This window comes from Geotrypetes seraphini, chromosome 7 (genome assembly GCF_902459505.1).
Source record: "Geotrypetes seraphini chromosome 7, aGeoSer1.1, whole genome shotgun sequence".
Lineage (NCBI taxonomy): Eukaryota > Metazoa > Chordata > Amphibia > Gymnophiona > Dermophiidae > Geotrypetes > Geotrypetes seraphini.
The window spans coordinates 105,703,239-105,729,901 of record NC_047090.1 but is presented as its reverse complement, the minus strand read 5'-3'; the positions used below and the strand labels follow the sequence as shown (position 1 = coordinate 105,729,901).

At 42.8% G+C, this 26,663-nt stretch overlaps 1 protein-coding gene across 3 annotated transcripts in view; it reads left to right on the top strand.

Moving 5' to 3' along the window:
• Positions 1–26,663, top strand: part of LOC117364326 (serine/arginine-rich splicing factor 5-like) — a 142,527-nt gene that overhangs the window by 84,390 nt on the left and 31,474 nt on the right. For all 3 annotated transcript variants that reach the window (XM_033953426.1, XM_033953424.1, XM_033953425.1), the window contains exons 5-6: positions 4,460–4,532; positions 18,607–18,680. In XM_033953426.1, coding sequence (XP_033809317.1) covers positions 4,460–4,532; positions 18,607–18,680 — 147 coding nt within the window. The remainder of the gene's footprint in view (positions 1–4,459; positions 4,533–18,606; positions 18,681–26,663) is intronic.

The following is a 26,663-nucleotide window of genomic DNA, read 5'->3' as shown; positions in this document are numbered from 1 at the left end:
TTGATTCCATTTTTATTGGGCATGATTTAATAAAGACTTTTCCTTTTATTATTTCATTGTTCCTGATTGGAAAGAGTATGCAACAGGATTTATTGATGTTAAGGGAAAGTTTATTTATGTGGAACCAATCACTGATTTTGTCCAGTTTGGTATTAAATTTCTTGTATTTCGTTTATATTTGAAGAATCAACAGGGTGGAGTAATTGAATGTCGTCTGCATATGCAAAAATAGTAAAGCCAATAGACTGAGCTAGGGCCACTACTCGGACTGGAGGAGGGTCACGAGTGGGGTCCCGCAGGGCTCGGTGTTCGGGCCGCTGCTATTTAATATATTCATAAATGATCTAGAAACAGGGACGAAGTGTGAGATAATAAAATTTGCGGACGACACCAAACTATTTAGTGAAGCTCGGACTAAAGAGGACTGCGAAGAATTGCAAAGAGACTTGAACAAACTAGGGGAATGGGCGACGAGATGGCAGATGAAGTTCAACGTTGAGAAATGTAAAGTATTACATGTGGGAAACAGAAACACGAGGTACAACTATACGATGGGAAAAATGTTATTAAATGAGAGTACACAAGAAAGGGACTTGGGGGTAATGGTGGACATGACAATGAAGCCGACGGCACAGTGCGCAGCGGCCGCTAAGAAAGCAAACAGAATGCTAGGCATAATCAAGAAGGGTATTACAACCAGAACGAAAGAAGTTATCCTGCCATTGTATCGGGCGATGGTGCGTCCGCATCTGGAGTACTCTTACCTTAAGAAGGACATGGCGTTACTCGAGAGGGTTCAGAGGAGAGCGACGCGTCTGATAAAGGGGATGGAAAGCCTTTAATGTGCTGAGAGATTGGAGAAACTGGGTCTCTTTTCCCTGGAGAAGAGGAGACTTAGAGGGGATATGATAGAGACTTATAAGATCATGAAGGGCATAGAGAGAGTAGAGAGGGACAGATTCTTCAAACCTTCAAATAATAAAAGAACAAGAAGGCATTCAGAAAAGTTGAAAGGGGACAGATTCAAAACGAATGCTAGGAAGTTCTTCTTTACCCAACATGTGGTGGACACCTGGAATGCGCTTCCAGAGAGTGTAATAGGGCAGAGTACGGCACTGGGGTTCAAGAAAGGATTGGACAATTTCCTGCTTTAAAAGGGGATAGAGGGGGATAGAGGATTACTGCATAGGTCCTGGACCTGTTGGGTCACCGTGTGAACGGACTGCTGGGCACGATGGACCTCAGGTCTGACCCAACAGAGGCATTGCTTATGTTCTTATGTGAGAAGAGTAGCAATGAAGATATTAAATAGTAAAGGAGAAAGAATAGAGCCTTGAGGGACGCCATAAGTTTGAACAATAGGTGATGAGGTTTTCTCTTTTTCTTTCTTCTGCCTCTCGTTCTCTTCACAGATGCTCAAGGCCCAGTTGGGGGAGAGTCACGATCTTCCGGCACCGGCACCTCCTGTGGGTTGGTGCTGCTTGCCGGTGCCACATTGGGGGTAAGCATTCAGTGTGGGCTAGGGATGCCGGTTTGCGCAGGGGGTATGTGAACATTCACGAGGGGGGGGGCGATGCCGGCTCGCAGGGGCGGCGTTTGCGGGCAGGGTTGACTCGCAAATTGAGTCAATGCTCGGTTTATGAGTCACGATTTGCGAGAATGTTTTGCTCATCTTGCAAAACACTCACAAACCATGGCACTTGTAAACTGAGGTTTGACTGTATTATATTTTGAGCCCTCACTAAGGCTTCCTATGAACCATTATTGGACATGTCTCTCATGGATCTGACTGTGAAGACTGTGTTTTTGGTTGGAATTACTTCAGCTAGTATTGTGCCCAAGCTGCTGACATCATGCAGAGAGCCTTTTCTCGAGATTCATGGAAGCAGGAGTGTCTTTGTGCACAGTGACTTCCTTTCTGTCGAAGGTGGTTTTGGTGTTTCATGTTGTTCAGGAAGTAAGGCTTCCTGCATTTCAGCCCACATGTGAAAAAAAACAGGTCAAGGTTTTGAGGTTACTGGACGTGTAGAGGGTGCTTCTCCAATATCTTGATCTCTTTATCTTATCCAACTCTAATCCTCTGGGAAGACCAGCCTCTAAGGCTTCTATATCCCAATGGATTTGCATGGCGATCTCGGCATACATTGGCTGTGGTAAACAACTGCCAGTCACCTTGAAAGCTCACTTTCCAAAAGTGCCTTTTCTTGGGCAGAGTACAGGGCAGTGCCGCCTGATGAAATATGCAGGGCAACCACATGGTCTACTCTTCCTACCTTTACGAAGTTTTACATAGTGGACATGTCAGCACAAGCAAACATGGCCTTTGGGTCCTCATTTCTTGTTGCAGGCTAATCTGTCCCGCCCTAGGCTCTGGTATATCCCATCTATAAGGAATCATATGCTGTTTGCACAGGAAGGAAGGATTAAGTTCTCACCTCAATAATCCTCTTTCCTGTAGAACAGCATATGATTCCTTATGTCCTGCCCTGTCGGAGATGAATACAACCTGCGTTGAATAATAGTGTGGATTGAATTTCCAGTGGCTTGGCTTGTGGCAGCCAAAAGAGAAGAGAAAATTATTGTACCGCAGTGGGTTAGAATTCCACTGCACACTGCTTTTACAGAGCTATTCCAGTTTTAGTGCTGGTTGCACACCAGTAGTGGTGAATTAGTTCCACCTTTAGTTTTGCAATTGCAATGTCCGCTTACTGCCTTTTGGTTCCTATTGCAGAGCAAAGTTAACGTTATTGGGGATTGGGAGTCTGCAATTGGGTCTACGTCCTCGAATTTTATCGCCCACTCAAGGTCCTCCTCGTGGGCTCTGGCGGGAAGACTGGAGAAGGCTGCCAAGGTCAGACTAACAGTGCAAAGGATGTTAAAAAATTGAGGATTGGTAGTCTGCGAACCCCTCCGTGTTATCATTTCCTCTTTTAAAGGTTATTGCTTGCTTTGGTACAAACTGAAGAGAGAGGGCACTGCCCAGGGAGACAAGGAGGTTGATCTGAGAAAATTGATTGGTGTCTTCTACAATAGATAAGTGTAGAGGTAGGTTATAGGGATAGGAGTAGAGGTAGGCTATAGAGCTAGTCAGGGACCACTGCTCAGGCAATGGGCCTGATGGGCCGCCGCGGGAGCGGACCGCTGGGTGAGATGGACCTCTGGTCTGCCTCAGCGGAGGCAACTTCTTATGTTCTTATAAGCTGGGTACATAACCCATCCATAATGAATTGTATGCTGTTCTACATAAAAGAGAATTGTCAAGGTAAAAACCTAATCCTGCCTTCCTTTTACTTCAATTGTTATGTTGCCTTGCTGAGATTCAGTATAGTTGTTGTACAATGTAGTCACAACATGAAAGTACAGTAGAGTCTTGGTTAATTGGATCTCAATTAACTGGGACTCTCATACAACTGGTAAAAAAAAATTGCTGGTATAAAAAAAAAGGCCCGCAAAGCACTAGTGGCAATGTCCTATGCCACAATCCTACCCCCCCTTTCCTCCCGCTCCGAAGCACCACCATGGCAGCAGTCCCGAGCCACAAAACCCTCCTCCCTCTCTCAAACTCCGAAGTGGCAGAAGCAGGTGGCAGTGCAGAGCCGCCAACTCCCTTGCTCTTTTCCCTTCCTTAATCGAGCGTAGTCAGCAGGAGGTGGCCTCAAAACAGGCTGCTCGACTTTCCTCTGACACGTTCCCGACACATCAGAGGAAAGGCCCTGCTAGGGCTGACCACGAGCAGCCTGTTTGGAGGCTACTGGCTGTGCTCGGGTAAGGAAGGGAGAGAAAGAGGGAGTTTGCAGCTCTGGACCACTGCCTGCTTCTGCCACTTCAGGGTGGGAAAGAGGAGGGCTTTTCAGCTCAGGACCACTACCGCCCTGGTGCTTCAGGGGGGGAGGGGGGATTGAGAGTGTTAGATGAGGTTTCTAACACACTCTTAATTAACCAGAAAAACAGTTATCCAGTATCCACCAATTCCCGTGGGTTCCGGATAACTTGAGATTCTACTGTACTCAGCAAGACTTCAAGAGGAAATTTTATTCTCTCCCCATCAAGATGCACTTCAGTCCACTTGCTGCTGTTGAATTTTATGTTGCACTCCCTTTTGAAACTCCTCTTATGCATGTACAACTGTGAGATTTATACTAAAAATGGTACACTTGAGTACATTATTCAGTGCCTTCTAGTAACACTATTCCTCATTGAAAAGTTCAGTTTCAGTCTGGAACTTAGGTCAGAGTTTAGAAAATAGCTCTGGTGTTGAAGTGCCTTTATCAGTAGTTTTATGATCTTGTGTATTTCTTAATGAAAACAAAATCTGATAAATCCTTAGATGAGAAGGAATGTGCTGAATCAGATTTAAACCAGATTAACTTCTCCATCAAAATAATTTCTAATTTTGTATCACTAGCTGAAATTTACTGTTACATGTCTCATCCATTAATTTTACTTTTTGTTCTTTTAGTAGGTATGGCCCTCCTCTTCGTACTAAACACAGAATTATTGTAGAAAACCTTTCTTCTCGTGTTAGCTGGCAGGTGAGCCTTTTATCTTTCCTCCTCCTGCTTTTCCCTCCACTGATGTGATAAAAATCAATATCAGTTACAAAGAATGTTGTGTTCCTTTGGTGTCATGGTGATCATTTTCAATATATATAATAACCTGAATATTTTTTTACCGTGACAGGGAACAAATTGAATATTCATTTGATATATATGTGGAATACACTGACAAATGGCATCACAACATACTTTTACTGAATTACCACAATAAACTGGGATTTTTTTTCCATTATTAGTTCTAGCCTAAGTCTGTATAAAATGTACTTGTATAGTTAAATCTAAACAAAGATCTCCACAGTGCAAGTTTCTGGTGAGTGGTAGAAAGGTATTCCTGTTAAAGATTTTGTAAACTATATTTAGGATGGTGTTTCAAATCACTTTTTTTGTGTGCAGAAACCAGATATTTGAAGCATCAGTCTGGATAACCAGCATGAATAGTCCCAAGTCTTTAAGATATCCATGTTCCCATTTGCTGAAGACTTGTTCTGTGGATCAGTTTGTCTCCTGAATATCTATCTTTTCTTCTATGGATATTAAGCATATCTCCAAAATTATTTATCTTATCAGTGAAGGTAAACTTTGAAAACTTACTTTTAGCTTTTCAATGATGTATGATTTTATTAGTGGGGTAGATAGTTGAAAGATAAAATCAATACCAAATTTTAAAATGTACACACAAAATAATATGGCAGTTATTTTAAAAACATTTTTAAAAGATTAATACATATTGTGTAGTTTTAGTATTACATTGGTAAAAACATATCTAAAAATGGATCCAGGTCCCTCAACAAATTTTACGCTTTGAGCTCACAACATGGATATGTTCTATTTGACTTGCAGTTTTGATTCCAGTGAACACATTCTTGTGAGTTTGGAAGGGAAATGGAATAGTTTATAGAATAGTTGACATAAGATTAACATTCCATGGAAGCCATTGAACTATCAGAAACCCTGTGGTAGGTAAAGAATAACTGCAGTAACCCAAAACCAAAAGTCATTTAAACTTTTATTGTACAGATAAACATACTGTATCTGTAATGAATGCTTGTGGATTTTTATTTAAAATTTATCCAATTAAGCATTTTCAAGTAGTTGCAGGATCCCCATTTGAGGTGAAGGGGGTATCAAGCTAACATTGTTTCTCCAATACTTATGGAGTATGGTTTTAAAGCTGCTCAATGAGGTATTTTAGTAGAAAAATCAATATGCAGCTAGATAGGTGGTTCAGTGCTCTGACTTTCTTCAGTGTATGAAGCATTCTTCAATTGGATTTCAGTTTTGTGATAACATTTGCTTGCAGGTTGAGATGGAAGGCAGTTTTGTTTTGTTTTTTAAATATTGGTTTAATTTTCTTCATATATATTTGTTCCAAATTAAGACACTTGAGTCCAGATAGAATTTCTTTCCTATCAGCCACATCCGCAATGCACTTCCTGAATCTCTTCTCAGAGGTGTGCTGCTTTATTTCAAAAAGCGTCTTTTTAGTGCTCCATTCAAATTTCGCAATGCCTTTTTCTTCAGATTAGGGTGAAAGAGACTTTTTTAAAATCCCTGTACAATTCCTTTTTTTTTAAGTTTTGCTTCAGATTTATTTATCTGTACCTGAGTGTAGTTCCCTGAGTGTAGTTTTCAATCCTGGTGGACACTTTTTCTTTTCATGCTCTGCTTCTTGATATGCCCTTTTCAGTCAATTTCATCTTGGGAACTTTCTTTCATCAATGTTGACCAACACTGTGCCTATCTTAATGGATTTTGACTTGTTTCCTAAAAACTGATCGGACTGGAAGTAAATAAACCTATGTAATTACTGAAGGCCTGATATTCAAAGGATTTGTTATGCTCCTAAATTGGCCTCTTTGGAAAATTTATCAAGCCTGAATGCCCAACTTTTACACTCAAGGTTTCACTGAAACTCCTAAATTTAGAGCATAAAAATGGGTGGCAACAGGTGGATTTGGGATAGAGAAAAATAGGGCTTAGCACTGATTTTCTAGTGCAACAGGTATATCATTCTGGATGGACGGGCAATATTCTCATGCTCGTGAGCTATGCAGAAGGAATCCACTCCAGCTTTTGAATCTGTCCTTCACCAGAGGGCTCTGTGACCCCCTTCATTTTTTTATCTTCTGCACATGAGCCAGAAAGAGTCTTTCTGATCTGTTCCATTTATTTCTTTGGTCTTTTCTCAAATTCTTTACTTCTTTCAGCGCTTGGCGCTCTGCTCGTTGAGGGTTGAGGTCTGCAGCTGACAGGCCAGTCCCTCAGTGGTACCTGTTGGATAGCCTGCATTGCAGGGGCTTGTTCCCCTTTTAGCTTTGCTGACCTGCTGCGTTGTAGGGGCTTGAGTGCAGACTGACAGGCATCTGTAGGGGGCTCAGAGGGGTTCCGCATTGTGTTGGCGATGTTTTGCCTACTTCTTTCATGTCCGCGGAGGTTCAGTCAGACACCAGTCCAACTGTGGCAGCCTGAAGATTCAACTTTGGAAAAGAGATTCATTAAGAGAGGTTCATTTGAGGCAGTGATCTCTTCCGCTAGATCCAGCTACCTTTGGAGCTGAGAAAGGCTGCAGCACATTCCAGCACAAGTCACAATGAGTAAAGCTGTTACAGCCTATGAGGGTAATCGAGAAAGGGGGGATGTTTTTAAAACCTTTTCCAGTGCAATAGGGGAGACATTCTAGACAAGTGAGTGGTATCCCAATGGCCTCGTGCCATATGCAGAAGGAATCCAATCCAGATTTTTTCTCAGACTGTTCTACTTCAGTGTGCTCCCTAGCTCCACCTAGCTTCCCCTTCTGCACACGTGCCAACAGGAATGTGTTTCTTCTGCTCCTTCATTTTTATTATTTTCTATTTTTGTCCCTTTTTTCAGAATTTCTTGTGCTCAGACCCCCGCCCTGTCAGTTATCTCTCCTGCACTTGCCTATTGTTTCATTCAGAACATTTGAGTCAAAACTGAAATTTTGGATGTCGGTCAAACCTTAAGGGTATAAAGAATAATCTATTTGTATAACACATTGGGGACACTCGAAGGAGTTACAGGGAAATACTTTTAAACCAATAGGAGGAAAAACATTTTCACTCAGAATAGTTAAGCTCTGGAATGTGTTGCCAGAGGATGAGCGGATAGCATAGCTGGTTTTAAGAAAGGTTTGGATAAGTTCCTGGAGGAAATGTCCATAGTCTGTTATTGAGAAAGACATGGGGGATGCCACTGCTTGCCCTGTATTGGTAGCATGGAATATTGCTACTCCTTGGGTTTTAGCCAGGTACTATTGACCTGGATTGTCCACCGTGAGAATGGGCTACTGGACTTGATGGACCATTGGTCTGACCCAGTAAGGCTATTCTCATGTTCTTATTATTTGAGATCCATAAATGTTTGGCATGATTTTTTCTCTGTTTTGATTGTTCAGTGGCAATATTTAACATTTTGTTATAATTTTAGAGCAGACAGAGTTGTAATTCAGGGAGTTTCCCCTTACCCCTACTTCACATGTGTTTCTATTTGGGGCTGTCGCCTGCTTTGGTACAAACGGAAGGGGCAGCAGATCCCTCTGGAGGAGGGATTCAAAAGCTGAAGTGGATTCCTTCTTCACGGCTCACAAGCATGGTGATATTACACGTCCGTCCAGAATGATACACCCTATCTTTGAAAAGATATTGGCAAGGAAATAATTTTATCTCTTCCAGCATTATGCTTACAAATCTAAAGCAAATTATTAGCCTAAATTAATAAAGCACAATACAACCAAACTGTCCCCCCCAAAATAGTGTGGTTTTTGTCATCAGACTATCAGAAATACCAGCCCTACCAAATATATTCTTAATTAGAAGCGCACAGATGCAGCTAAATATTTCAACCTTCCAATTTATCTTAATTTAATTTTGGAGCATTTAAAGGCCTAGATTTATGACTATAAGCATGAATTTTAAGCTTCTAAATTATGATAAATTTTCAGCTGAAAACTTTTCTACCTAAGTTTGGCTGAAAGTAGGGCTTAAATTGAGGATCTTATCTTTTTTGATTATAAGGGCCTTGAATTTATTAAATAGAAAAGTTCTTTTGAATGCATTTGAATCTCCATTAAAATGAAATAACCAGTAGTTGCTTTTCATAAAATACTGACAAATTCATCATAGGCTGAAAATAAAATTAAGAACTTCAATTTTAATTAGAAATGATCATTGGCCATTCACTTTGGGCTGCTGCTACGTTACATGACATTTCTAGTGCCAGCATACTATTTTCTTATCCAATGCATGTGTTTCTAAGCAGTTTTTAATGTCTGAGAAAAGAACACGAAATCAAGAAGAGATGGCAATGTGTCTCCTATTAATTTTCAGTTTGCTTCCATTTCTCTACAGTTAGGTTGGCATTTGCTGTCCTCTTTATTTTATTTTTTGCTTTATAGTGAGGGTAAAAATGAAGCAAAAATCAGGAGGGAATTATAACTTTTCTAGTGCGTTTGATTTGATTTATTAAAAATAACAAATTTTTGTTTTAGCAGTGTTAAGAATCATGCTTGCAAGCTTCTTTGTGACAACAAACATAAAACATAATTAAGTGGGGGGGAAACAAATTTTTAAAAAGTAACATGAAATCTCTTATAAGTCTGTTACAAAGCGTAATTGCTCATGATCCTTAGCAAAACAAAGTTTTAAGTATTATGTATTTAGGATGGCTCAAAATATTAGTCCTTTTTAAAGTAACATATAGTAACACAGTAAATGGCATTTTAAGATAAGACATTTACTAAAGTAAATGTATGTATGTCTTTAATTTTATCTTAAACTTAAATCAGCAGTTAAAAATGACTGTGCCCAAGGATTTTAAAGCAACAGTTCTATATACACTTCTAGAGGTAAAGGAAAGTGAAGAAACTTCCAGATTTTTAATGTGTTCTTTTAAATTTTTCTTTATACTGTGAAGTTATTTGCTAGGCATGCAGGCCTTATGGACTTCAGTCTTTCAGTAGTACAATAGATGCCTCAGCCAGACTTCAAAAATAGATATGTAGTAGCATATTTTGGTTTCATTTTTGTCTTATGTCATCTCCTTTTGTTCAGATGTACTAAGCTGCAGTAAAAAGTGGCCTTCGTGTACCCTCACATTGAGTTTTCCCACACAGTAAAGCCATTTTTACCGCAGCCATAAAAATGGCCTTTTTGTATTAATAGCCATGCTCTAATTTTGCCGTTAGCATGCAACCATTAAAAACAAAACATCAAATTTACTGCGTGAACACTTAATGCAACCCATTTTTTTACGTTGTAAGTATCTGTGGGCTGGCTAGTTAACATGCCGTGATATAGCAGTGCTAACTGGTTAGCACAGGAATGGCCACTCGGTCCCCAGACACACCACTTCCAAAATAATTTAGCAAGCAGTTAGCATGTGCATATTTGGTAGTTACTGCAGGATGAGTTCTTTAGGTTTTTTTCTTTTCATCACCAATGTTCCTTGTAAGCTGTGTTCACATGTACTCAAACATAGTTCTGTAGGACAATATAATTCTGTAACCATTTCAGCTAAGTGTTATAAAGTACCACTGAGAAACTGAACTATTTGATGGTTTTTTTAAATAATTTAAAACATATTGCATGTTAAAATAACAATGCAAAATAACTTTCATTAAAACAAATGACACTTTTGAAATCCTGATGATATTTGCATTATACTTGTCAAAAGTGTTCCCTCTAAGAACTAAGTTGATGTGACAGACACATACACACGCATGGAAGTTGGAAAGAATTTCATTAGCCATGCTCCTTATATTTTCCCTAAAATTTATGCTGCTACTGGATGTTTAGCGCTGCTTAGAGGGAACATTGCTCTCCCTATAAGAGCAAAAAAATAAAGGTGGGGGGGGGGAAACAGGGGCACTTTGGAATATAATAGGGAAGGACCCTTTCTATCTACCAGCTGCCTCTCCCCAGTAGCTTTGTTACTGGTAGTATTATGCACACTGTATACGAGCCAGAGAATTATGTGCAAAAAAAATCAAACTAATGCATGCCAAAATAATACAACATATTAAAGCAGTATTCCAGAAATATATGCAGCCTTAGCTCCCCAGTCCAGCATCTTCCTGTTGATCATGTGAACAGTGGTGTTCTGCAGTAATGTAATACAGATATTGAGGTTACTGGCAACCATAAAATAATTTGTTCCATTAGGTGATCAATCCGTGCTTGTGAACTGTTGCAGAAGGATGTCAATCACATCTTTCAGCTCCTTCACCAGTGGAGTATAGTGCTCTCTTGAGTTTTTCCTTCTGCAAGCGAACTGAAAGGTGTGTTGATCTGTTCTGTTTGGGTATTATTATTTGGGAGTATTTTTCTTCCGTTTTGTGAGGCTTTGGTGCCAAGAGAACTCCATATTTGAAGCTACTCTGCCTGGGAGAGGATGCAGACTCTGCAAAGGCAGGCTGCAGCTCCCAGGGCAACCCCCAGGTATACCTGCCTGCTCTGTGCATTTCGGAAACTCAGTGACACTTACCTTAGGACAGTGTGTCTCAAACATTTTTGAGCCGGGGCACACTAAAGGTAGTAGCCACTGCTCGAGGTACCCAGAAGTGCGTGGATGTTGCTGTGATCACATGCATGCATGACATCATCACGCTGACATCCACACATGCGCAGAGGCCCTCCAGACAGGCCCTGAAATGCCAGTAGGGCGTGCCAGCAAGGAAGTCTAACAAATATCAACTGAATACCCCCAACTAAAGACCTCCCAAACTCCACCCAAGACCCACCTAAGCTTTGCTCTGCCCCTATATGATGCCAGTTTTGCACTAGATGGTTACTGAGGGAGTGTCTATGTGCCATGGGAGCCTCCGACTCAGCCTCCTCTAGGGCTGGGGAACTGCAGGGGGTCCAAGTGGTAGGGAGGAAATCCCTTCCAAAGACCACAAACAACAAAGGCACGAAATGCAAGTGTGGATGCTGTGGATGCTGTGGAGTCCAAGAGAAGCCAGTCTGTGGTCCTGCAGGGGTCTATAGGGCTACCTATTTAAGCATTTACCCTAAAGTTTGTGAATCTCCTGTGGAAAGCTTATTTGATGGGTCTGGGGCGCACTGCACTGCCTGGGGGCACATAGGCATTGGACCAGTGGGAGATCCCTCTTCCAAAGCTGGATCCCCAGTCTGTGTGACCAAGCAGAGAGTACTGGGAGGATTGGAGATCATGCCTTTTATTATCCAAGGGCACAGGGTTTTCCTGGAGGATTCCAGTTCCCTGTCAGGGACTAGAAGTCAAGAGGCAATAGTTGCACTTGACCAGGGAGAACATCGATCGTTGAGGCAGCTTTTTAGGTCTGCTACCATCCCACATGTTATTACAGATACGCTCAGGGAGTTTATGTTGGAGCCCCAACAATCATCCACTTCACAGTGGATGATTATGAGCAGCATAGATGCTCAGACCACCTTTTTTCCTAATCATCCAGACATCCTTTCTGGTCACTGAGCAATAGGAAACTCTGGAAAGCTCCCTAAAGGTGGCAAAAACTAAGTTCACACGTACCCTATGGCTCCAGAATTTCAGCAGCTGATTAGTCAGCCAGAGGTGGATTCCACGATGGCTCAAGCAACTAAATGCACTCCCTTCCTTGTAAGGGAGGAGTGATGTTTAAGCATGCACAAGATTGCAAGGTAAGAGGCCATTTGAAGTGCTAACTTTGGGGATCAAAGCAGCAGTGGCAGCCTCGTTTGTTGCACGTGCCTGCCATACCAAGTAAAGGTGGAGTCCTGCTGGGGAGGAGGATGTCTGCCCCCGGCTGGTACTGGAGGGATGGATTAGGTGGCAGATGCTCTATATGACATCATCAGTCATGAGCAAGGTGTTGGCATATGCCATTTCTGCCCACAGGATGCTTGGATCAGGCAACGGGAAGGCGATTCAGCCTCCAAAGCCACTTTAAAGGGCAGATACTATTGTGTTTATATCATTTTCCTCATAACTCTACCATGACGCATCGGTATTTTACTGTTTATGTAACACAATATTTATTTTTATTTATTTTAAAAATTTATATACCATTTAAACCTAAACAGTTTACATATCATTACATACATAATTCAGTAAGACAAATAAGATCAAACAAACATTAACATATAATCATCAGAAAATTACATAAAGTGTCCATCAAAAGAACAATCACAAAGATCAGTTCCTAGAAAAATGCATTAACAAATAACTGCATTTTTAATATTGCATTTTAGGACAGCTCATCGATCACATATACTGGTAATTTAAAAGTTTATACTAAAAATTGATTGTGTTGCTTTTTCTACCTGTGAATTTTTATATTTTGTTTTTGTCTTGAGATGATATAATTATTATGAACAGATGAGATTGTGTTAACCATCTAGATAATTTCTGTTTTGTCTGTGGACAATTTACTGCACAAGATCAGCAAAATAATCTATCCAGCAGACTTCAAAGTGCGTTCAAGCATTATTTTGGCTGTAAAGTTGGCGACGAAGATAAATCATGGGCATCTCATGTGTGCTGCACTGTCTGCTATTCCGGATTAACAGTTAATCCGGAATAGCAGATAGTGCAGCACACATGAGGTGCCCACGTTTTATCTTGATCGCCAACTTTACAGGCAAAATAGATGCCTTTCACTGTACCCATGGTGTAGTGTGAATCAACAAATCATCACTCAGACTGTGTTTTTGCATGACAAAAATTGCTGGTTCACAGAGGAATAAATAAAAAATTGTGTATCCAGATTGCCCCTCAGCAATTAAACCCATTCCTCATGACTCAGAGAATCCAGTTCCAATTCCTCCTTCCACATCTGCAGCACAATGTGCCGAAAGTTCAGATGAAGAATGTGCCTCTGCTGCTGTGGAGGAGTTGTATGAACCTGAAGTGGATGAAAAACAACTTCACTTTCTAACTGAAGAAGATCTTAATGATAGACTTCTTCCCACCCAATCTTGATGATGTCAGCAATGAGCAGGGGGAAAGATTTCATCAAGATATCAAGGTGATGGAAAGCAGATATCAGAGAAAGGGAGACTATTGTTGTTCTTGCAAAGAGAGACAAATGTACAGTACAAGCGTAAAAGGAAGTGTCTCAAACATTTCTGAACATACTGACATCCCTTTTGTGTGAGTTGAGAGATGTAAATATATGCTGTAACATTTATCCTTATTGTCTTCATGTTTGTTTTCAGAGTAAACTCATTAACACAAGTTTGGTGAGACCCAATTCAAACACGCAATATTGTGCCGATTTAATAATAATACTTTATTCTTGTATACCGCCATACCCAATTTGGCAAACTATCTAAAAAAATCAGTAATGTGTATCTCAGAAACCTGACATGGCATCATTGAATTAACTAAGAATACTTCTTAAGTTCTCAGTAGCAAAGAAAAACTTTTTTTTAATGTTGACCAGTGTAATCAAAGACACTTTATTAATTGGGAAGAATACACACTTTGTAAATGGGTCTCTTCCAGAGCCTCTAATGTAAATATAAAATATAAATACTACACCTGATGAAGACCCTTAAGCTATGTCAGCTGAAGATTTCCTCTGAAAGTAGCCAAAAATCCTTTTTTACCAAGCTTGACAGGCAGTAGCAACATCCCTAAGCCACAGATGCTGGCACCTTAATGGCTCAAGGATGCTAAAGTGACTGCTACACTTGGTAGAGTTTTGGCCATCTTTGGTGGAGGTCCTCAGCTGGCGGTGCTTGGGGTCCCCAAGCAAGGGTCAGCAATTACTTCACTGGAGAAATAAAACCTTTCTGTTGAACACAATACAAAGACATCTGCAATAAACATTTCCCAAAGCTAACATATTTCAGTCAATAAATTCCTTTTTTTTTTTTTTTTACCTTTGGTGTTTGGAGATTTATTTTTCCATCAAGTTGGTTTCAGTTTCTCTCTCTTCTGCAAATTCTTCAGTTGCTGTCTATTGGTTCTTCTACCATGGTCTAACATTTCTCTTTTCTCTCCCATTGTACAGCATCCTCACTCCCTTCTGTCCTTGATCAATCTTCCTATATTTCCTTTCCCAACCAATTCAGAGCATTTTGTCCTCCCTTCTCCACCCCCATGTGCAACATATCTCCTCTGTCACTGTCCACCATCTCTCTTTCTCTCATTCTTTCCAGAGTGCATCTCTTCCACCCCCTCTACTGCCACATTCAGCATTCTCACCATCTCATCTCCTGGACCATATTCAGCATCTTTCACCCCTGCCCACTAGCTCTTTGCTCAATATTTCTCCATCTTTCACCCCTCTCCTGCACCATGCTACATCTCTCCCTCCACCATTATGTCCAACATCCCTTTCCATCTGTCCCACCCTTCTCTCTCCACCACAGCATCCAATAATTCTTCCTCTCCTGCCTCTCCAAACCATGTTCAAACATTCTCATCTTGATTTATATCTTTTGTAAGTCCTGACATTGGTTGTCTTTAAATTCTCACTCTATAGGCCTTTTTCTGTTTCAGGGCCAGAGTTTTGCAGAATTCATCGCCTTTAGCATTGCGCGTACATGTGATTTTTATTTCAGAAAAAAACCTCAAAGCTTTTGTGGAGACTCAATGGAAATTGTAGCTTCAATGACACATTTACCCAGAGGCCAGAACAGAGCCCATGTGTGGGGAGATAGTCCAATTTTGGGTTGAGTGAAATAGCCAAATCTCCACCAGTACCATCGCAACAGAACTGGGCTTTTACTATTGGCTCCAGAAAGATGTTTTAAGGTGAAAAACCAACTGGGCAGAGGCAAGTAAAACTCATTACAAAACTGCTATTAAATAGCAGCAACTAAATATAAAAATGGAATCACTAGACCACCAGGCAAGGTATGGAGAAGTCTGGGAGGGAGGTGGGGGTGGGTCAAAGTCAGCCCTAAAGTTATTCATGATTTTTCCATATTTGCATGCTGGCTCTGCCCCTAACCCCTGTGAATTTGGAGGGGGAAGTATACCTAGTCTTCAAGGTCTCTCCTTTTTACTAGATCTGCCTGCAGGTTTCCATCTTTCTCTCTCACCCTGGCTCTTGCATTGTACATCCTCCTTATTCCCAGGATTCAATAACTCTACTGTATTTCTCTCCCCTTTCTGTTGTATATGTTTGCCCACTATATCTTTCCTTTCTTTCCCCTTCCATCATCTCCCTCTTTTGTCTCTCCCCTCAAATATATTTTCCTTTCCTTCCCCTCTTCCATCCAGCATCTGCCCCCTTTCCATCCAATGCCTCCATACTCCCTCTACCTTTCCATCAGTTATCTCCCTCTTTGGTCTCCCCACTTCAATACAGAGTTTGCCCCCCCCAATAGTCTCCCTCCTTCTACAGTTTCTTTCCCCTGTATCTCCTTCCATTAATATTTCCCTCCTCTCTGTATCTTCCCCTTCTATACAATGTTTGCTCCCTCTCTCCTTCACCTTTCCATGCAGCATCTCCCTTTTCGCTTCCCCCTTCCAGCATCTCTCCTATCTGTCCCCTTCCCCAACATCTGCTCTCTCACTGTTATATACAGTATCTGCCCTTTCTCTCTCCCGTTCCATTAGTATCTTCCTCCTCTTGTCTCTCCCCCTACTTCCATCCAGCGCCTGCCCAACTCTCTCATTTCCATCCAGTGTCTCCCCATCATATTTCTCCTCTTCCCCACGCCATCTGTCTTCTCTCCCTTCTTCCATCCAGTATCTGCCCTCTGTTTTCTCCTAATATAAAGCTGCCCATCTCCCTTGTGTCTCTTTCCTTCCTTCGATATAGCATCTGCTCCTTTTTTCCTTCTAACATCTTCCTTTCTCGCTCACCCCCCCCCCCCTTTCATCACATCTCCCTCCTGACTCCTCCCCACCTGATACCCTGGCTGCTTCTGCTTCTACCTTGCACCAAGATCAGCACTTCCTGCCATCCCAACCACTGCTGTTTTTCCTCTAAACAATCGGCAGTGGCAGCAACACAGCCTACCTGTCTCCCGCAGGACTGCACAGCTTCAGTATACACAGCTGCTGGTCACGCCTCTCAGATGTCCTCTTTTGGTTTTGGGACAGAGTCGGCTGCCAAGCATAACAGGCTGCTGATGCAGCTCTGTGGGAGAGTAAGGCAGGCTGTTTTGCTGCTGCTTGTTTGGAAAACCAGCAGCATCGGCTGGGGTGGTGGCACGAGGGAGGTTGGGCAGTGCTGCTCTTGTGTGCTCTAGTCCAGAAATGCACAGGGTTGTGAAAAGGGGTGCATAGTCGTGTACCTTAGAGAGAACATTGCTTGCTAAGATACACTTGGCTAGTAGCACACACATTTTAATTCAACCTATAAAGAAGTTGAACCAAAATTAGAGAGCATTTTGCTCATTGCACATCCTTCAGGTTTCCTTTATTTAGACAGAGCCTGGCAGCTTCAGCACTTCATACCCTAACTCTTTCCTCTAGTCCGGATGCACATCCCTAGCCATAGTGCTATGGTTTGAGGTATGTTATTAAAACAGTAGCTTGGTATCTATGATCTTTATTATCTCTCACTTAGTGACCAATCTCTGTATAATGACCTGGTGGTGTTTTTTGGAATGGCTGACCTAGCAATGATCAGAAAGTAGCTTAATATGTAAAATCTCAAAAAGTAAGCAACATTTGAGAGATATATTAGATACTGTGCCCTTTTCAAAAGTGTACATAGCACTGATTTTCTTAAACCAAATTTTTGACAGAAGTCAGACAAATTGAAATCTGTGGGTTTTTTTTTTTTTTTTGGGGGGGGGTTATGTCTTGAACTGCTGGTTTAAATTTGTAATGGTACCATAGCAAATTTATGCAATTCTGACTTTAGAAGCAATGTAACAATACATACATCTTCATACTGCAAAGGAATAAAAAGATGGATTTTTGTTTGAAGACTCTAAAATTAAATTATGCCAACTTTTTGGCAGGCACACAATGTCCAAAATTTCTAAAACATTTTTCATCGCTAAATCTATGTATTGTATTGCACATACATATTTGAATATATTAGCATAATAGAAACTTGGAACATTGAGCCATCCTATGTTTTGTAGTGATAATGCTTTATAGATTTTTACTTATTTTTTGTTTATTTTTTCCTTCAAATATCTAACCAAGTGCATTTTGAACCTCTCTTAACAGCCTTTCTTTGGGTTAACCTTCGTTTCTCTTGTGTGGAGGACAGCCCAAGAATTTGGGGTTTCCTAATGGCTGAAATTCTAGGGCTGGGCCTGTTCTGAAGTTTCCTTTTGGTTCCTATGATCCTCCCGTTTTGGTAAACCAGCTCTTGGTTTGGCCAGTTGTGAGCAAGATTGGCTAGCACAGGTCAGCCTCAGGTTCTGTAGCCACATCCGGAGATTGTCCAGTGGTTTCAGGGTGTCCTCAGACTACTTTTTACTGGGGCTCTGGTGCATCCTACCTGCAGCATTTTGGTATGCCCTTCTCATGTAAGGGAGAATTTCTGAAAAGCAGTTCTACTTGACCTGCTAGGTATTGGACAAGCGACTCTTTGCTTAAGGTACCTGCTTTAAACCATCTCATCGCATATGGTTTGTTGTGGTAAGTAGTTTGGGGCTCTAAAATGCTGGTGATTACTTGGGAAATTTTTTAATATACACTAACTAAATTTGGCAGCTTATATATTTTATTTAAAAATGCCATTAGCGTGTTAATCTAATTCCATGGCATATGAAGTTGCTTTATTCCTATTTTGCATTGAAATTTTAAGTTAAGCGTTGGTGTAATATGTTTCTAGCACTATTGTCTTTATAGTATCTTCTTAAAGCTGTCATTAGCTTAATCTTTCGGTATTTGGTGTGCTACATTTTCAGTATTGAACCGCTTATGGGATAAATAGATGGGTTATTGCTTGGGGAACACACTATAGGTGATAGCTTGACAAGGAGGCTGAGGTTTTTTGTTTTGTGTTTTTCTTTTTTTTTTTTTTTTTAAGTCAGCCTGTCTTTTGGTAGAGCACAAATTTAAAATAGAGGTTACTAACAGTAGATCCAGTATAAAATCACTTTGTGTAAGCATGATGATCTTTTATCTCAATGGTATATTTTCAATGCAGGATCTAAAAGATTTTATGAGAAAGGCTGGAGAAGTAACCTACGTGGATGCACACAGAAGTAACAAGAATGAAGGGTAAGGCTTTGCTTTCCACTGTCAGTTTTGTTGGGATTACTAGTAAATCAATTTATATACTACCATCAGTGTACGAAACAATTCTGCAAGATGTCATGTGGCCAGAGTCCCTTTACAAAAGGGTACAGTAATTTTGAGAAAAGTGAGGGAACTAAGCAAAATGTCTAGGTTTTATAGCTCAGTATTCTAATATACATGTTGTCCTGTAAGCCATGTCTTATACATTTTTCCATGAAGATAAAGATCTTTGGCACAATGAGAATGCACCCATAGAGAGAACCCTGCTTGAATAGTGTTTTTGGTCTAAACGTATTCTTAAATGTTTTTCTCTTGTAAAGTTTGTATTCTACTTCACAGTTAGCTTAATGTTGGGTCAGCAATGTAGGAACCTGCTAAGCTGATTTCACCACATGACCTCTTTTAGGACCCTGCTAAGCTAACTGATTTCACCACATTCTCCGGCAACAAATCAGAGTTCAATCACACATAGTGTGAAGAAATATTTTCTCCAGTCTCTTTTAAATCTACTACTTGGTAGCTTCATCACATGCCCCCTAGTCCTAATATTTATCCCAGGACAAGCAGGCAGGTATTCTCACTAGTGGGTGACATGATCCAATGGAGCCCCGATGTGGACGCCTCACAAGCAGACTTGCTTGAAGAAACTCGAAGTTTTGAGTTGCCCGCACCGCGCATGCGAGAGTGCCTTCCCGCCCAGCACAGGGCGCGTCTCCTCAGTTCTTACTTTTCCGCGGAGCCAAGAAGTCCATCTTTGACTCTCTGCGTGAAGTGTTTTTCACTTATGCCTTCTTTAGTCCGCGGTTTTGGGTTATTTTTCTCAGAATCGCTGATTTTCGTGGTGCTTTTCTTGTTTTTAAAAAAAAAAAATTTCTTCCATCCGTTCGACCGGGCAGGCCACGTGGCCGCAGCCCTGCGGCTTCGATCTTGTGGTGGAGCTTTTTTGCCTATGTCCCGGCCTGCAACCGGCTTTAAAAAGCGTTCCAAGTGCCAGTGCGTGATTTCCCTGACGGCCCCTCATCGACGCTGTCTTCGGTGTCTCGGGCCTCAACATCTCCCAAAATCGTGCCGGCCTTGCTCAACACTTAAGTCCCTTGCCTTCAAGCGTCGTTGCATTCTGTGGGACCAGCTTTTCAGCATGGAGTCATCGATGGAGCTTTCGTCCTCGAAGGGTGCTTCGCCCTCGACATCATCCGAGGCTCCCCAGGCTTCCACATCTTCTGCTCCAAGCCTCATCAAACCTGCCTCGTTTGTACCACTGCAGTGCCTTCCTCTGTCTCTTCAGGTCAGGTAGCACAGCAGCCCATTCCCCCGGTGGTGCTTAAAGTGCCCAAGGCTTCTAAGTCCAAGCACTCTCACATTGCCTCGAGGGAGATTGAAGCCCGTGCAGGTGGTCCCGTTGGAGACGCAGATCCATCCTTGCTGGCTTCGTTCCAGACCTTATTAGAGAAGCAGTTCATTCAGCTCTTTACTACCATGGGGCCGAAGCTTCTCTCGCAAATCCAGCCTGGGCATGCGGAGGTCTCCCGCGAGGTTGAGCCGCCTCCTGTGCCTCAGTCGTATGCACTCTCTACAGGGAGCAGAGTCTCTGCGAGTGTCTGGTCTGGCATCTCGGCATGCATCACAAGGAACAGTGTCTTTGCCCATGCCTCCATTGGAACCCATGCACTCGATGCAAGGAGCAGAGTCTTTGCGAGTGCCTCGAGGTTCTTCCACTCAGCCTACCCTGCTTCGTTCCAAAGCCTCCAGCCCTATCCATTCTCTGGGGGCTTCGGTGGGGACACACTTGCCTCGTTTGTCGAGGCCTGCTTCAAAGCACAGCTCGCATCATCACTCGAGGCATTCTTCGAAGCATTCATCCAGGCATGCTTCACCTCATCAGAAGCTGCCTTTTCTTCAATATTCCCCACCACGTGCTTCGACTCTCCCGCTTCCGGACCTCAAAGGCCCGGTGGGTTCTTTTTCTCCATCCAGATCTCCTTCTTCAGTGGAGCACGCTGCCTCGACATCCTCGAGTCCCTCTCGAGGCCAGGCGTTAGCAGATCAGCTGTCTTTCATCTTTTCTATGTCAGATGGCAGCTGATTTGGATATTCAACTTGACACTGGATCTAAGTTTTCCAAGGAGTATCTCGAGACCATGCATCTTCCTCAACCTCCTGCTGAATCCATCAAGCTTCCTCTTCGTAAGCTTTTGGATCAAACCAGTGTCCGCTGTCTGGAAACTCCTTATTCCATTCCAGCTGTTCCAGGCAAATTGGATTCCAGATACAGGACTGTTCATCACAAGGGGTTTGACATTGCTCAATTGTCTCACCAATCCCTTCTGGTTGAATCTTATTTAAAAAGGTCTCACCCTTCCCAGGTGTATGCCAAAGTTCCTCCGGGCAGGGAGGGCAAAACGATGGACAGATTTGGTCATCGCATCTTCCAAAACTCTATGATGACCTCCAGAGTCCTCAATTATAATTTTCATTTCATCACCTATTTTGAGTTTTTTCTCTCCATCCTTCAATAGTTCATGCCTTATTTGAATTCTCGTGCGCAGTTTGAGTACCAAGAAGTCCTTGCATCCTTGTCCCAACTTCGGCTGCAGCTTCTTCAGTCCTCCGATGATGTCTTTGAGCTGTCTGCTCGAGCTACAGCTTGCTCGGTGGCCCTGCGGCAGCTGGCGTAGCTCCGTACCATCGACATGGATCCTAACCTGCAGGACCGGCTAGCCAATGTTCCCTGTGTTGACAATGACCTCTTTGACGAGTCCATTGAGGCAGCCACCAAGAAGCTTTCGGACCACGAGAAGTCTTTTCAATCCATTCTCCATCCAAAGCCAAAGCCGGCTTCTCCTCGACCTTCACGCCCTCCTCTGATTTACCAGCGGCGTTTTCCACCAAAACAGGCTCCTGCCATTTGTCAGCCGGTCAAGAGGCAACATCCTCCGAAGCAGTAGAAGTCTCAGACGCCTGCTGTACCCAAGGCTCCTCAGCCTTTTTGACTGTCTGATACAAAGCATAACCTCAGTCATTCTGCCTTTTCCCGTTTTTCCCCCTATCGGAGGTCTTCTCCATCATTTTTACCACCGATGGACGACAGTTACCACCGACCTTTGGGTCCTTTCCATCGTCAGGGAGGGATACTCTCTTCAGTTCCATCAAGTTCCTCCGGAACATCCTCCAAGAGAGTATCCTTCCAACTCGGCCCAGACCGCCCTTCTTCTTCAGGAAGCTCAAGCTTTGCTTCAGCTCCGAGCTATCGAGCCCGTTCCTTTGGCTCAATAGAACAAGGGTTTTTACTCCCGGTATTTCCTTGTTCCAAAGAAGACGGGCAATCTGCGCCCTATTTTGGATCTCAGGGAGCTCAACAAATTTCTGGTCAGAGAAAAGTTTTGCATCCCTCGACTACAAGATTTTTAGAAAAGAAATAAAGACCATACTCTTCAAGAAAACTCTGAAAAAAGAAATAATACTGCAAGTCTCAAACTCCACCTCTCACTAAAGCCAACTACCCCAAACAAAAACCTTACCCATTTCTTACTCTTTTTGAAAATGGCCAATTTTTTTATTTATTTTTTTTTTTTTTGTAAGTTCTTGTTGTAATACATCTTGGATAATTATTTTGTAATCCGCCTTGAACTGCAAGGTAATGGTGGAATAGAAATCCTTAATGTAATGTAATGTTGACTCTAGCATCCCTGTATCCCCTCCTCGAGCAGAACAACTGGTTATGCTCTCTAGATCTCAAGGAGGCCTACACACACATTCCCATCCATCCGGCCTCCCGCCATACCTCAGATTTTGGGTGGGAAATCTTCATTTTCAATACAGAGTGCTCCCTTTCGGCCTGGCCTCGTTGCCAAGAGTCTTCAACAAGTGTCTGGTGGTGGTGGCCTCTGCCCTCAGGAACCATGGTCTACAGGTGTTTCCCTACCTGGACGACTGGCTCATCAAGGATTCCATGTCTCAGGGAGTCGTCCTAGCGACCCAACGGACTATCTAGTTCCTGCAGAGTCTGGGGTTTGAAATCAACTTTCCGAAATCCCATCTCCAACCTTCTCAGACTCTTCCATTCATCAGAGCTGTTCTGGATACTGTCCAACTCAGAGCGTTCCTTCCTCAACAACGTTTGGAAGCTCTTCTCCGTCTTTGTCATTCGGTCTCCTCTTGCCCATCCATCTCGGCGAGTCACATGATGGTTCTTCTGGGTCACATGACTTCTACAATACACGTGACTCCTTTTGCCAGACTTCACCTCAGAATTCCTCAGTGGACCCTGGCATCTCAATGGACGCAGGTTTCCGACCCTCTGACTCGACACATCCAGGTCACTCCTCTGACACAGTCTCTTCACTGGTGGATGCTCTCTTCCAATCTATCCAGAGGCTTACTTTTTCACACGCCCCCTCATCAGAAGGTTCTCACGACCGATTCTTCAACTTATGCTTGGGGGGCTCATCTAGATGATCTCCGTACTCAAGGCTATTGGACCAGTACGGATTGTCAGTGTCACATCAATCTTCTGGAACTCAGGGCGATTTTCAATGCTCTCAATGCCTTTCAGCATCTGCTTCACGACCGTGTAGTCCTCATTCGCACGGACAATCAAGTCGCCATGTATTATGTCAACAAGCAGGGAGACACGGGATCTGCCTCCCTCTGTCAGGAAGCTCTGAAAGTTTGGAATTGGGCAATTCACCACAACGCCTTTCTCAAAACTGTCTACATTCAGGGGGCGGACAATGCCTTAGCAGACAACTTGAGTCATTTTCTACAGCCTCACATCTTCTCTCAGTGGGGAACCCCACAGATAAAGATCTCTTTGCAGCTCCCCACAACTTCAAGCTGCCTCAGTTCTGCTCCAGGATCTACACTCCTCATCGCCTCAAGGCAAATGCTTTTCTTCTGGACTGGACGAATCTCTTTCTATATGCGTTTCCTCTCATTCAAAAGACGCTGGTCAAGCTGAAGTCCGACCATGCCACCATGATTCTGGTTGCTCCTCGGTGGCCCAGACAACCCTGGTACTCCCTTCTACTTCAACTCAGCAGCAGGGAGCCCTACCTTCTACCAGTTTTTCCTTCTCTGCTTACGCAGCATCAGGGATCTCTGCTTCATCCCAACCTGCAGTCTCTTCACCTGACAGCTTGGTTCCTCTCAACATAGCTCCTCTGCAGTTTTCTCAATCTGTGAGGGATGTTTTGGAAGCTTCACGGAAGCCTACTACTAGACAGTGCTATCACCAAAAATGGACTAGATTTTCTACTTGGTGTTTTTCTCATCATAAGGAGCCTCAACTTTCCTCCTTATCTTCAGTTTTGGACTATCTGTTGCACCTTTCTCAGTCTGGTCTCAAGTCTACTTCGATCCGAGTCCATCTTAGTGCAATTACTGCTTTCCATCAGCCTATTGAGGGGAAACCTGTCTCTGCTCATCCTGTGGTTTCCAGATTCATGAAAGGACTTTTCATTGTCAATCCTTCTCTCAAATCGCCTCCGGTGGTTTGGGACCTCAATATTGTTCTTACTCAACTGATGAAACCTCCATTTGAGCCAATTGACAAGGCTCATCTGAAGTATCTCACTTGGAAAGTGTTGTTTCTCATTGGTCTCACTTCTGCTCGACGAGTCAGTGAGCTTCAAGTGTTGGTTGCGGATCCGCCTTTTACAGTGTTCCATCATGACAAGGTGGTTCCTTGCACTCATCTGAAATTCCTTCCTAAAATAGTCTCGGAGTTTCATCTCAACCAATCCATTGTACTTCCAGTGTTTTTTCCAAAGCCTCATTCTCATCCTGGAGAATCAGCTCTTCATACTCTGGACTGTAAACGTGCTTTGGCTTTCTATTTGGAACGCACCAAACCGCACAGAACTGCTCCTCAACTTTTTGCCTCCTTTGATCCTGACATGCATACCCTGGACATACAGATGATTCAACTGGACACTATAGACCTATATTCTCACTTGTGTATGCTGGACACTACAGACCTATATTTTCCCATAGCCAGGCCCAGCCGGTACCTTGCTGTCTGTAAACATCTGCAGCCTTTGCAATGCTAACAATGATGTTCTTGTTTCCATTCCCTGCTGGGAGGATATCCCTCCAAGGTTCTGCTGAACTGTTATCAGTGCTGTATGACTTCATATGCCAGGCACCCTGGAAAGCCATAAAACATTTATAATGAGCAAGGATCCCTGCTCATGTGGGTGTAACGAGATGAAAGAACTTGGTACCAAAACATTTGCTCCCTGTCTCTGAACCAAGTTATGGGAACCAAGCAGCTGGATTGTTGAAAGGTCACCTTTGCCAACTTTCAGCATACAAGGACACCATCCCAAGATGCACAGAATTGTAAAACCACTAATTAACATCTACAAAGTGATAAAGTGATCTCAGCGCTTGGGAAAGAAAGTTCACCAAGAGTTCTCTGTGTCTGCAAGCCCCCCCCCTTACTGAGGGGGGGGATGGAGGTGAGAGAGGCATGGACTGAGAGGAGGAGGAGTTAGCTATACATTATTTTATGTACCAATAGGGAATTACATAACCAGAATTCGGGGATGGACTTTTTTGGAACAAAGGAAGAATTTCTCTGTATAAAAATCACGTGCATTCTAGGTAAAGCCAGAGAGATTCACTTACTTATGCTACGGGGATCTGCTAGCCCCCTGCTAAGCATATGGGTGCAAGTTCTTCTCTCCATTGCATATTCTGAACTGACAATACATTTTTCAGATATGTCTCTGCTGCTGTAATACTGTAAGTTTTTATACTAACAATAAACGAATATTGTCTGTTTTGGAAGATACAATGCCGTCTTGTAGTTATTCCAATGAGGTAAACAAAGCAGCCTTTACTTCAATCCGAACAAGTTGGGATGTCCTATCTCTAAGCGTACCATCTCCAATTGGATGTCGGCTTGTATCTCATTCTGCTATGCCCAGGCTGGATTTCCTCTTCACAGTAAAGTCACATTCCATAAGGTCAGAGCAATGGCAGCTTCTGTGGCTTTCCTCAGATCTACACCTATTGAGGAAATTTGTAAGGCTGCCACTTGGTCCTCGGTTCATACTTTCACTTCTCATTATTGTCTGGATACTTTCTCCAGACGGGATGGACAGTTTGGCCAAACAGTATTGCAAAATTTATTCTCCTAAGTTGCCAACTCTCCCACTTTGGTTAGCTTGGAGGTCACCCACTAGTGAGAATACCTCCTTGTCCCGGGATAAAGCACAGTTACTTACCGTAACAGGTGTTATCCAGGGACAGCAGGCAGCTATTCTCAAATCCCACCCTCCTCCCCTGGTTGGCTTCTATGCTAGCTGTCTGAACTGAGGAGACGCGCCCTGTGCTGGGCGGGAAGGCACTCGTGCATGCACGGTGCAGGCGACTCGAAACTTCTAGTTTCTTCAAGCAAGTCTGCTTGTGAGGCGTCCGCATCAGGGCTCCGTTGGATCACGTCATCCACTAGTGAGAATAGCTGCCTGCTGTCCCTGGATAACATCTGTTACGGTAAGTAACTGTGCTTTTTGGAAAGAGTAAACAAGTGATTCACATCTACCCTTTCCACTTCATTCAGTATTTTATAGAGCTCTACTATATTACCCCTGAGCCATCTCTTCTCCAAGCCGAAGAGACCTAGCTGCTTTAGCCTTTCCTCATAGGGAAGTCATCCCATCCCTTTTATCATTTCTTTGCCCTTCTCTGTACCTTTTCTAATTCTGTTAAATCTTTTTTGATAAACAGCAATCAGAATTGCATACAGTATTCGAAGTGCAGCCATACTATAGAGCAGTGTCTCTCAAACTTTCTCGAGCCAGGGCACACTAAAGGTAGTGGCCACAGCTTGAAGCACCCAGAAGTGCGCAGATGTTGCCATGATGACATTATACATGTGTGTGACATCATCACGTCGACGTTTGCGCATGTGCAGATGCCTTCCAGATGGGCCCTGAGACGCCAGTAGGGGGTGCCAGCAGG